General features: G+C 39.1%; 1 protein-coding gene across 1 annotated transcript; it reads left to right on the top strand.

Moving 5' to 3' along the window:
* The first annotated feature begins 5,840 nt into the window (after nucleotides 1–5,840).
* Nucleotides 5,841–6,122, top strand: LOC132480742 (HIG1 domain family member 1A, mitochondrial-like). Its single transcript, XM_060085134.1, has one exon. The coding sequence runs from the start codon at nucleotides 5,841–5,843 to the stop codon at nucleotides 6,120–6,122; it is 282 nt and encodes a 93-aa protein (XP_059941117.1).
* Nucleotides 6,123–13,520: the final 7,398 nt, after the last annotated feature.

The following is a 13,520-nucleotide window of genomic DNA, read 5'->3' as shown; positions in this document are numbered from 1 at the left end:
GTTAGTGTATAGAAGTATGATTGATATTTTTGAAAATTGTTATTGTATAATGCAACCTTGCTAAAATCACATATTAGTTTTATAGCTGTTTTGTAGAAGAGGTTGGATTTTCCACATAGATGATCATGTCATTTTCAAACAAGGAGTTTTACTTCTTTTCTAGTCTCAATGACTTTTATTTTTTTTCTCAGGTTATTGCACTACTAGAATCTCCAGAGGAATATTGAATAGAAGAGGGAAGGTTGATTTGAATTGCCAAATCAGCATTACTATAAGTGAAAATCCATAGTGACGTTTTTATAAACCTTCCAGATGATTTTAATATTTACCCAGTATGGAGATATATTAACATACACAAAATTTCATTACTGTTGAGATATACTAATCTACTTCACTGTCTCCTCATGCACTTGGTTTCGGTTCCTTGGACGTGACAAGTTTATTACCATATTAGGAATAGGGGTAATGTTTTTTTTTTTTTTTTTTTGTGGTACGTGGGCCTCTCACTGTTGTGGCCTCTCCCATTGTGGAGCACAGGCTCCGGACGTGCAGGCTCAGCTGCCATGGCTCATGGGCCCAGCCGCTCCATGGCATGTGGGATCTTCCCAGACCGGGACACGAAGCCATGTTGCCTGCATCGGCAGGCGGACTCTCAACCACTGCGCCACCAGGGAAGCCCAGGGGTAATGTTTGATATAGTGAACGACAGGATGAGCAGGAATCACGCTCTGTTTCTTGCTTTTGTTTCTCTCATCATGTTAGCACCCATCTTCCAGACTGACTTTCTCCACAAGTCAAGAACCTTGGCTGCTGACAGTTCTAGGCTCATGTCTTTCCAGCTTCACCACCTGAGAAAAAAGAGGTTATTATCACCTACCTCAGCTTAAACAAGCATAGCAAGGGACTCTGGTTAAGCCATGTGCTCACCCTCTGAACCAATCTGTGTGGCCAGGGTGTTAGGACTTTGTGACTGGCATGTCCAGTGTTAGGTGCCATGGCAAGGGAGGAAAGGTCCTACATCACTCATTTAGGCTACATGTTAGAGTAGGGAATGAGGCAAGGGGAGCAATGGTGCTCCATAAGGAAAGTGAGTGATAACAACATGGCCAAGTGTTAAATCACTGGGAACTTAGGCATTTCCTTGGTTTATGTCTTATACAGTTCTCAAGCGGTTCTTTCATGATGTTTCATGTATGAGATGTTAGTACTTATTATTTTCAGGATATGAAGTAGAATAAGCTCAAAAGAAGCATTACACTGCTCAGCACTCAGTCGTGTCCATCCCTGCCAGGCCTTTCTTGTCAGCTTAACACACCTTCCTTGGTTGAGTGTACTGGCACTGCTGGACCTCTGCTGATGGTCTCTCTTTTAGCATCTTTTATAGGTTTCCCTACCTCATGGAGGGCTAAGAACTTTGCTCCCACACAAGGAACATTTGAAATGTTAGATTCTGGAGGATATGCACACAATAGCACTTAATAAATATTTGTCATATTGAATTGAACCTGAAGAAATGAATTTACTAATGGGAAGTATGTAATGAAGGAGGGGAAGAGGGAGTCCAAGGTAAGCTATAGGGGAGCTTTGCACAGTCAGGTAAGCTTGAACACAGTGATCTAAAAATCACTTCAAGTAAATAGCTGCTTTACACCTGCATGAACCTGCAAGAGATTTTCTGTGACAGCAACCAGGTGAAGAGTTTATTAGCATCTCCCCTTCACTGGGCCACATTCTGTTGCCAAGAATGCTGATGATACCCTCCACTTGAACTGTAGTAAACAACAATTTACCACTCACATTTTAGGAATGTGAATGTTGCAACAACAAAATACTCATTGACAGACATTAATCACTTTCTGAGCCAAGAAGGATAAAAACTACACAGAAACAATAGAACCCAAATGACAGATGGGACTGAGGGGTGGTCAGGACCTCATTGAGACACCTGTGATCATGCTGTAGACAGTCTTTCCTAATTAATTTCTCAAAGTAAACTAAAGCAAGCACATATAACCTTTGTATTCCCAGTGCCTATCACTGCATTGGCAGAGTTAAAAGCTGATTTGGTAATGAAGGCTTTCTTCTTACCATCTAATTGTAATTAAATGACTAATTTGTCTTTCTCTCAACACCAGATTATAAATTCTGTGAGGGCAGGGATCACATTTGACTTGTTTACCCTCATTGCTCAAGATCCAGTGCACATAAGTAGATGCTTAGCAAATATTGTTGACATGAAAATGAAATGATAGGAAATCAGGAGAGAAGGGAATGATTCAGCTTCTACTGTGTGCCAGGCATTTTGATAGGTGCTTATGCATTACTGTAGGTACCTCACTTTTATTCCCCATGACAACTCTGGGAGATATAAATTAATATCATAATTTTACAGTTAAAACTGGGAAGGACAACTTAGAGTGCTGAGTATCAACTATTTGCTGGGCCCTACGCTAGGAAATTTACATATATTATCCATATGTAGATATTCAAAATGCCCTGGAGTAAGTGTTTTTCTCCATACCTTACAAATTTACAGAAAAAAACTGGCATGTAGTTAATAAAAATAATGCTAATATTTAGATCCATATCTTCTGATTACAAATTGAGTACAAATAATTAAATGTTCACTGAATGAATTAAGGGATTAGTGGTTCTTATTAATTAATTGATTGATTCATAGATATTTATTTGCCCATAAAACTCATGAAAAGCAACTTTGCCAGTAGCACTTATTGTAAACAAAAATAATTTCAGGATCATTTTTCACCTGAAAAATCAAAATTTGTGCTTGAAAATCTCTTCTAAAATTTATTTCATCCTCTACTTACAGCTTGTATCACATTTAAATTATCTCTGACATAATTATTAAATCATAATCCAAGAAAACTCTTCATAAGATCTTTAAGTAATATACTCAAGTATTTAACAAGTCTCATTTATATATATATATCTTGTTGAAACTCATTATATCTCCTTTTTTAATGGAAAATCCAATAAAAAGATTTTTAATATCTTATCCCTTATTTTACTGAATAGAATCCTGCCTTTATGTTCACTGTTATTCTGTAAATAAATCTGGACTTTTAAAGACTAATTTAATAGCAACAATACTATTTGTAACATACTTTTTCTTTTCTTGGCCTTAGGAAAATATTCTAATAACTTAACTATGAAATTACATACCCTTTCATTTCCCAGATCCACACCCTAAAGCCTTCCTTATTTTTTATCTCACCAGTTAGCCTCCTTTAGTGACATTTACTGACAGCTCATTCCTTTTCCTACTTTTCTGTTATAAGGTCTTACTTTTCAATGGAGGTCACAGTTTTGAAAGCTGTGGCCACAAATGCTTATATGGTCCTTTGGATGAGCTAAATCAAAAGGGCAATGAAAGGGACGCATTTTGCAACCAGATGGCTCTGTAATCCACAATTAATTTACTAATTTCTGCATGAAAACTAAAAAGATATAGTTTGATTACAGAATGTATTTCATATATATGCAAGCACTTAAAACCTTTCTAATTAGTATGCAAGGTCTAAACCAATCTCAAGAATTAGTGTCAGATTCAGAGCAGAATCTTAAAATATTGCTAATCCTTTTAAAATGTAAATGAATTAGTCATTTGGAGAATGCAAATCAAAATGGCAAATACCACTACATACCCATTAAAATAACTCAGTGAAACAGACAATTTTCTAGGAAAATACAAATGATCACAATAGAATCAGTCATAGGAAACCTGAATAGACCAAGAATTAACTTTTACTCAATTAATCACTAAGAAAAAGCTACTCCACTTGAGAAAATGAGTTAATGACATACTTTTTTGGCAGGTTGACAAAAATTTTAAAAGGACAGTAATATCTACTTTTAGTGATAGTTTAGGGAGTATATGTAAGTGTATGTAACTGTATATGACAAATACTGTCATATACAGTTGATAATAAAAAGAGATGCTAATACTTTCTTGTGAATAAATTGCCAGTGTTAATCAAAAAAGGGAAAATTTTTTTTTTTGGTCTCTGAAAATTTTCTTTTAGAAATTCTTCCTAACCAACTAAAGATGTAAATTAAGATTTTTCTATAGGCATGTTAATCATAAAGAACATTATTTTAAAAGAGTGAAAACTTGAAAAGATTCTAGATTTCCTTGTATAAATTTTATTACATGAATATATGATCATTAAAACTGAACTGATATTTCAGTATGTTAATGATAGTGTTGAATTTAAAAGCTCTTATTATACTCTAAAGAAATCAACAAAATACAACTACACATAACAATATAGAGGGTTCTCACAAAGATATTTCACTAAAAGAAGTCAATCACAAAAATATATGTATTATATTATTCCACCTATATAAAGTACATAAACAGGTAAAAACAATTTATGCTGTTAGAAATCAAGATAATGTTTAACTTTTGGGGAGATAATGACTGGAGGAGAACAGAAAGGGGTACCTGGGGATGATAGTAATGTTCTTTTCTGAATATTGGTCCTGATTGCAGGGATGTGTTTGTGAAAATTCTTCTAGCAAATGACAGAAGCCAAGGTTTTCATGTACTAAGCTCTAAAGAGGAGCCAGAAAATATATAAGTAAGATATTATGTAACATAAATACTTTAAATAACCCTCCTTGGCCTGATTCTAAATCCTCATACAAAAGGACATTGATAAAATAGCCAGTTCATTCTTCCCTCATCTCTTCATTCATTCAACAGTTAATTATTGAGAATTTCCTGTGTGCCAAGTCCACTTCTAGTTAGTGAAGTGAGGAAAACCATTAGGTCACTGCTCTCATGGAATTTATATTCCAGCTGGGAAGATAAACAGTAAACATTGTAACTTTCCATTGAAAATTAATATGTATCACTTAGTGTTAAAAGCTATACAGAGATTAATCCTTTGTCAGTTGCTTCATTTGCAAATATTTTCTCCCATTTTGAGGGTGTCTTTTCATCTTGATTATGGTTTCCTTTGCTGTGTAAAAGCTTTTAAGTTTCATTACATCCATTTGTTTATTTTTATTTTTATTTCCATTACTCTAGGAGGTGGGTCAGAAAGGATCTTGCTGTGATTTATGTCATAAAGTGTTCTGCCTATGTTTTCCTCTAAGAGTTTTATAGTATCTGGCCTTACATTTAGGTCTTTAAACCATTCTGAGTTTATTTTTACGTATGGTGTTAGGGAGTGTCCTAATTTCATTCGTTTACATGTAGCTGCCCAGTTTTCCCAGCACCACTTATTGAAGAGGCTGTCTTTTCTCCATTGTATGTTCTTGCCTCCTTTGTAAAGCAGCCCATGCAGCTCTTTATCAAAAAAAAAAAAAAAAAAAAAAACCCAAACAACCCAATCCAAAAATGGGCAGAAGATCTAAATAGACATTTCTCCAAAGAAGACATACAGATGGCCAACAAATACATGAAAAGATGCTCAACATCTAATGCTCAACTAATGCTCAACTAATCATTAGAGAAATGCAAATCAAAACCATAATGAGGTATCACCTCACACCAGTCAGAATGGCCATCATCAAAAAATCTAGAAACAGGGCTTCCCTGGTGGCACAGTGGTTGAGAGTCCGCCTGCCGATGCAGGGGACACGGGTTCGTGCCCCGGTCCAGGAGGATCCCACATGCCGCGGAGCAGCTGGGACCGTGAGCCATGACCGCTGAGCCTGCACGTCCGGAGCCTGTGCTCCACAGCGGGAGAGGCCACAACAGTGAGAGGCCCGCGTACCGCAAAAATAAAATAAAATAAAATAAAATCTAGAAACAGCAGAAGCCAGTTGGAACCTGCGACATCTTGTAGTTGTCTGAAGATTCTTCAATCACTATGTCAAGCGACACAGATGTTTCTCTTCCTTCATATGATGAAGATCAGGGATCTAAACTTATCCAAAAAGCTAGAGAGGCACCATTTGTTCCCACTGGAATGGCAGGTTTTTCAACAACCGTTGCATATAGATTATATAAATTGAAGAGCAGGGGAAATACTAAAATGTCTGTTCACCTGATCCACATGTGCATGGCAGCCCAAGGCTTTATTGTGGGAACAATGACTCTTGGTATGGGCTATTCCATGTATCGAGAATTCTGGGCAAAACCTAAACCTTAGAAGAGGAGAGGTTGTCTTGGTCTCACTGGTGGTGCTTGCTTTAGTTAGACATCTCATATTGAGGTTATATGTTTATGTTGAAAATAAATTCTTTGGGTCGGACAATAAAATGGTAATTTGAATACTGGCTTCCTTTCTTGCAGGCTTGATTTGCCTGGTGACCAGGTTACTGGTGACTAGTTCATTAGCTAGGTCATTCAGGGGAGTCAGATTAGCACAAAAACATGTCATTTTAAAATGCACTTGATAGTGGTACAATGTCCACCTTCTTAAACTCTTCTGATGAAATTAGTTGTAAAGACGACAACATGCCAATCCTGATAATGCTCCCAGTTGCTGCAGAATATCATATGCTTTTGATGTAATATAGGAATCCTACTTACCTCAGTTAATTTAACTCTTTCTGACTGCCTTGTGGACTGAGTACTGTTTTAAGGGCTGGTTGGCTCTTGAGGAACCCTTTCAGAACAGTGCACAGAATACAACATTATAAACCTCCTGGCAACTATATGTGTGTTTTTTTTTTTTTTTTTTTTTTTTTTTTTTTTTTTTTTTTTTTTGCTGTACGCGGGCCTCTCACTGCTGTGGCCTCTCCCGTTGCGGAGCACAGGCTCCGGACACACAGGCTCCGCGGCCATGGCTCGCGGGCCCAGCCGCTCCGCGGCATGTGGGATCCTCCGGGATCGGGGCACGAACCCGTGTCCCCTGCATCGGCAGGCGGACTCTCAACCACTGCGCCACCAGGGAGGCCCTATATGTGTGTTTTTAAGCCAAACCTAAAAAGCTGGTAAGAGAGCTGCTTTGAAGAGTATTTATTTAAGAATCATAGTTGTAAACATGAGAATAACTTAACTGTAGATCCCCATTTAGCTCTTTTGTAATTGTAGAATTATATTTTGTTGCTGTTATATTAGAATAATTTTTGTGTCATTTTGAAATAGAAATATGAATTTTAAGTGCTAATGCAAGGATAAATGAAAAACACTTTTTAAATGTGTGCAGTATGTTTATTTTCTCTGTAAGAATCATAAATGTTAAACTAAATAACTTGCCTATAATGGAAGTGATTTATGAGCAAGCTGGTTTGGTCAGACATTATACAAACTTTGGTATACTACAGAATGCTTTGTTGTACTTGTGAAATTCTCTTGTCTAACCTGAATTTACATTCCATGATGATAACATGGTAAATGTAGTGTTATTAAAGTAAGTGAACACATCAAAAAAAATCTAGAAACAATAAATGCTGGAGAGGGTGTGGAGAAAAGGGAACCCTCCTGCACTGTTGGTGGGAATGTAAATTGATACAGCCACTATGGAGAACAGTATGGAGGTTCCTTAAAAAACTAAAAATAGAATACCATATGACCCAGCACTGCCACTACTGGGCATATACCCTGAGAAAACCATAATTCAAAAACATACATGTACCACAGTGTTCACTGCAGCACTATTTACAATAGCCAGGACATGGAAGCAACCTAAATGTCCATCAACAGATGAATGGATAAAGAAGATGTGGTACGTATATGCAATGGAATATTACTCAGCCATAAAAGGGAACAAAATTGAGTTATTTGTAGTGAGGTGGTAGGACCTAGAGTATGTCATACGGAGTGAAGTAAGTCAGAAAGAGAAAAACAGATACCGTGTGCTAACGCATATATATGGAATCGAAAAAAGCAGCACTGATGAACCTAGCGGCAGGGCAGGAAAAAGACACAGACGTAGAGAATGGACTTGAGGACACAGGGCAGGGGGAGGGGAAGCTGTGATGAAGTGACAGAGTAGCACTGACATATATACACTACCAAATGTAAAATGGATGGCTAGTGGGAAGCTGCTGCATAGCACAGGCAGATCAGCTCCGTGCTTTGTGACGACTTAGAGGGATGGGATAGGGAGGGTGGGAGGGAGACTCAATAGGGAGGGGATATGGGGATATGTGTATACATATAGCTGATTCAATTTGTAGTACAGCAGAAACTAACACAACATTGTAAAGCAATTATACTCCAATAAAGATGTGAAAAAAAAGATTTGGTACAAAAATGAAGAAAATAAATAAAAGCTATACAGAGAATTTTAAAACGAAAGATAGGATGGTGACTGAGTTGCTGCTTAGGACTCGGTTGACAGACATGGCCTAGCCGAAGAGATATTTAAACAGAGATGTGCAAAGAAAGAGTCAGTGATGAAAAATCAGGTATAAGGAACAGCATTTCAAAGAAAAAATGACTTCTGCATTTGACCTCAGGCAGCTGGGTGGGTCAGTGTTGCTGTTTATGTAGGAGTATGGGAAAGGCGGCCAGCTGATATAGGAGAGTAGAGAGGGGCTGCATTTCTCAAGTGTGAAATAAGTTTTTAGCTACTTTTGAATGAGTCTGGGCCTTAAAATATTTGAAATTAATTTGAAGGACTAAAGTAAAATCCTGATCAGGTGTAAACAGGGTCATAGAAGCAGTTGGTGTTGGAGGAAGGTATTAGGCAGAACTATATTTATGTTTTTTTTTTTTTTTTTTATTTTACAAATTTAATCAGTTATACATATACATATGTTCCCATATCCCCTCCCTTTTGCGTCTCCCTCCCACCCTCCCTATCCCACCCCTCCAGGCGGTCACAAAGAACCGAGCTGATCTCCCTGTGCTATGCAGCTGCTTCCCACTAGCTATCTACCTTACGTTTGGTAGTGTATATATGTCCATGCCGCTCTTTCACTTTGTCACAGCTTACCCTTCCCCCTCCCCATATCCTCAAGTCCATGCTCTAGTAGGTCTGTGTCTTTATTCCTGTCTTACCCCTATGTTCTTGATGACATTTTTTTCTTAAATTCCATATATATGTGTCAGCATACAGTATTTGTCTTTCTCTTTCTGACTTACTTCACTCTGTATGACAGACTCTAGGTCCATCCACCTCATTACAAATAGCTCAATTTCATTTCTTTTTATGGCTGAGTAATATTCCATTGTATATATGTGCCACATCTTCTTTATCCATTCATCCTATGATGGACACTTAGGTTGTTTCCATCTCCGGGCTATTGTAAATAGGGCTGCTATGAACATTTTGGTACATGTCTCTTTTTGAATTATGGTTTTCTCAGGGTATATGCCCAGTAGTGGGATTGCTGGGTCATATGGTAGTTCTATTTGTAGTTTTTTAAGGAACCTCCATACCGTTCTCCATAGTGGCTGTACCAATTCACATTCCCACCAGCAGTGCAAGAGTGTTCCCTTTTTTCCACACCCTCTCCAGCATTTATTGTTTCTAGATTTTTTGATGATGGCCATTCTGACTGGTGTGAGATGATATCTCATTGTAGTTTTGATTTGCATTTCTCTAATGAGTAAAGATGTTGAGCATCCTTTCATGTGTTTGTTGGCTGTCTGTATATCTTCTGTGGAGAAATGTCTATTTAGGTCTTCTGCCCATTTTTGGATTGGGTTGTTTGTTTTTTTGCTATTGAGCTGCATGAGCTGCTTATAAATTTTGGAGATTAATCCTTTGTCAGTTGCTTCATTTGCAAATATTTTCTCCCATTCTGAGGGTTGTCTTTTCGTCTTGTTTATGGTTTCCTTTGCTGTGCAAAAGCTTTGAAGTTTCATTAGGTCCCATGTGTTTATTTTTGTCTTTATTTCCATTTCTCTAGGAGATGGGTCAAAAAGGATCTTGCTGTGATTTATGTCATAGAGTGTTCTGCCTATGTTTTCCTCTAGGAGTTTGATAGTGTCTGGCCTTACATTTAGGTCTTTAATCCATTTTGAGCTTATTTTTGTGTATGGTGTTAGGGAGTGATCTAATCTCATACTTTTACATGTCCCTGTCCAGTTTTCCCAGCACCACTTATTGAAGAGACTGTCCTTTCTCCACTGTACATTCCTGCCTCCTTTATCAAAGATAAGGTGACCATATGTCCGTGGGTTTATCTCTGGGCTTTCTATCCTGTTCCATTGATCTATCTTTCTGTTTTTGTGCCAGTACCATACTGTCTTGATTACTGTAGCTTTGTAGTATAGTCTGAAGTCAGGGATAGGCAGAACTATATTTATATCAACATTTTGAATGAACCTAAGTAGAAGATGAAGGCTAGTTGGGAGATTAATTAAGAGAAAATGTTAAGCCAAAGTTTGTTATTCCATTAACAATGAGGATATAATTCAAGATACTTTTATTAGATGGGGTGACTTAACATTACTGTCCAGAGGTATAACATTGTCTTCCTATAGTGTAAACTTTTAGAGTAAGGTGGTTACTGGTTCCTCTTGTTGTACTTTTGTCGGCTCTGGGATTGATTCATTACAACTGATACTCTGGAGAAGACAGATTCCATGCTTTCCTTTAACAAATATTTTCTGAGCATAGTGATAGGTATAGAGGATATAATGTTAATAAGAGGTTGTTTTCTGCCCTCAAAAAGATCACCATCTGGAAAGAAATAAGGGAGAAATAAATTGTCAATTAAGACATAAAATGTTAAGTGTTATCCCAGGGGCAAGAATGAGGTGATGTGAGAGGAATTTAATCCAGTCAGAAGAGGGATTGGAGAAGTTAGGGAATGCTTCCCAGGGGAGTGATATCTATTCTAAGACTCATCAGATGAGCATGAGTCATTCATGTGACAGCAGAATGTGGAAGTGGGTGGGTGATGGAGAGGGGGATGGAGATGTAGCCTGGGGATACAGAGAAGGTGGATGGAGCTCAGTATATACAAGTACAATGTGAGCTGTGAGAACTGTGACTGGAGTGGTAAACCAGAGGTGGAACATGAAAGACATTATCAATCATATCATGGGGCTTGAACTTCACACTGAGTACAAAGGAGAGTCGTTAGAAGGTTTTAAGTAGGAGAGTAAAAGCATCAGATTGGTACTTTAGAAAGACTCTGGCTGTATGGTGAAGAATGGTTGAAACAGGGCTGCATTGCTAGCACATATGTTGTGTGAATTAGAAAAACAACTTGTGAATTAGAAAAATGTGTTCCCTCTGGGCAGAGAAATGATCTAATAGTGCCCCCTCAACCTTGATCTTGGGAGCTGAGTTTGGACTGTATTTCAACCCTACTCTCCTTGCCCCTGACAAGGCTGGGTGCTTTCAGGCAGGGCACAACCTACACAATGGTTCACAGTGGCTCTTTTTGCAAAGGGTTATGTAGGAGTCCAAGTGAGTGATGCTGGGGACATGAACTAAGGATAGAGACAGGTGGAGGGATTTTTGAGATACTCAGATTTGACAGGATTTGATGACTGTTTGTAAAAGGGTAAATAAAGGGAATGGAAAAGTTTCTGTATGTGTATGTGTGTTCAAATATTCATTACTTCATTGTTCCCTCTCTCCTCTTTTATTCTCTCTTCCTGGGATGCAGTCCTGTCTCCAAAGAACTCACTGAACAGTTGAAGGGTGTTAGGGAGGCTTATGTCAGATATGTAAAGAAGTAAATGCATTTGGAAGTTAGATTCTATATGAAGAGTGGAGAGTTGGATACGAAAGAAAGTGCTCTATTCTGCCTAAGAGTGGGGGAGACAGTCAGGAAAGGCAGTAGGGGTGGGATTTTGAAAGGGGGACATATGGTCAGAAGGCAGAAAAGGGAGGCTGAAGATGGTAGGATTAGAAATGGAGAAGGATGGAAGGGGTATGGTGTTCCTGATAAAGACCCAAAGACATAAAACAGTGTTTACTTTTGGGAAAACTGAAAGTCCTTGACTGATTAGATGTGTGAGAACAGTGAGATGGTACAGTAAGAGACAGGGAAGTGGAGGCAAGGGCCGCATGGTGGCAGGCCTGGCACTCATTCATTTGACACATACTTTGGTCCTTTTGTCCTTGGTGCCTGGAAAAAGTGATGTAGAGTCATAGTCTCTACCTTTGTGGCATTAGTCTTTATTTTTAAAATAGTTTAAGAGCTATTTTGGTTTTGCACATTACTTTGGGGGCATTGTGGCAGACATATTGGGGAGGGTTGTGGCAGACATATTGGGGAGGGTAGAATGAAGATACAGAGTTTATTTTTGTGTATGGTGTTAAAGAATGTTCTAATTTCATTTTTTTACTTGTAGCTGTCCAGTTTTCCCACCATTTATTGATGAGACTGTCTTTCCTCCATTGTATAGTCTTGCCTCCTTTATTATAGATTGACTGTAGGTGTGTGGATTTATTTCTGGGTTTTCTGTCCTGTTCCATTGATCTATATTTGTTTTAGGTTAACACCATACACAGAAACAAACTCAAAATGGATTAAAGACCTAAAAGTAGAACCAGACACTACAAAAATCTTAGAGAAAAACATAGGCAGAATATTCTTTGGCATAAATTGCAGCAATATCTTTTTTGAGCTGTCTCCTAGAGTAATGGAAATTTTAAAAAAGGGGGGGACCTAATTAAACTCAAAATCTTTTGCACAGTAAAGGAAACCATAAACAAAAAAAAAGACAACCCACAGAATGGGAGAAAATATTTGCAAACGATGCAACTGACAATCAGTTAATTCCAAAATTTACCAACAGTTCATGCAGCTCAGTAGCAAAAAAGAACCCAATTTAAAAAATGGGCAGAATGGGGTAGACCTTCAAGATGGCGGAGGAGTAAGACGTGGAGATCACCTTCCTCCCCACAAATACGTCGGAAATACATCTACATGTGGAACACCTCCTACAGAATACCTACTGAACACTGGCAGAAGACCTCAGACTTCCCAAAAGGCAAGAAACTCCCCATGTACCTGGGTAGGGCAAAAGAAAGAAAAACCAGAGACAAAAGAATAGGGACAGGACCTGCACCTCTGCGAGGGAGCTGTGAAGGAGGAAAAGTTTCCACACACTAGGAAGCCCCTTCACAGGTGGATATGGGGGGTGGTGGTGGGGAAGCTTCAGAGCCACAGAGGAAAGCACAGCAACAGGGGTGCAAAGGGAAAAGCGGAGAGATTCCCACACAGAGGGTCAGTGCCGACCAGCACTCACCAGCCCAAGAAGCTTGTCTGCTCACCTGCCGGGGCAGGTGGGGGCTGGGACCTGAGGTTCAGGCTTCGGAGGTCGGATCCCAGGGAGAGGACTGGGGTTGGCTGCGTGAACACAGCCTGAAGGGGGCTAGTGTACCACAGCTAGCTGGGAGGGAGTCCGGGAGCAAGTCTGGACCTGCCTAAGAGGCAAGAGACACTTCGGGGTGTGCGAGGAGAGGAGATTCAGAGCACCACCCAAATGAGCTCCAGAGACGGGCGCGAGCCACGGCTATCAGCGCAGACACCAGAGACGGGCCTGAAATGCTAAGGCTGCTGCTGCAGCCACCAAGAAGCCTGTGTGCAAGCACAGGTCACTATCCACACCTCCCCTCCCAGGAGCCTGTGCAGCCTGCCACTGCCAGGGCCCTGTGATCCAGGGACAACTTCCCTGGGAGAACACA

This window comes from Mesoplodon densirostris, chromosome 2, assembly GCF_025265405.1.
Source record: "Mesoplodon densirostris isolate mMesDen1 chromosome 2, mMesDen1 primary haplotype, whole genome shotgun sequence".
Taxonomy (NCBI): domain Eukaryota; kingdom Metazoa; phylum Chordata; class Mammalia; order Artiodactyla; family Ziphiidae; genus Mesoplodon; species Mesoplodon densirostris.
The sequence above is the reverse complement of the archived record's forward strand: the minus strand, read 5'-3'. Positions and strand labels throughout refer to the sequence as shown.

Coding starts and splice junctions, on each gene's coding strand:
- LOC132480742 (XM_060085134.1), top strand. CDS start 5,841: ATGTCAAGCGACACAGATGTTTCTCTTCCTTCATATGATGAAGATCAG.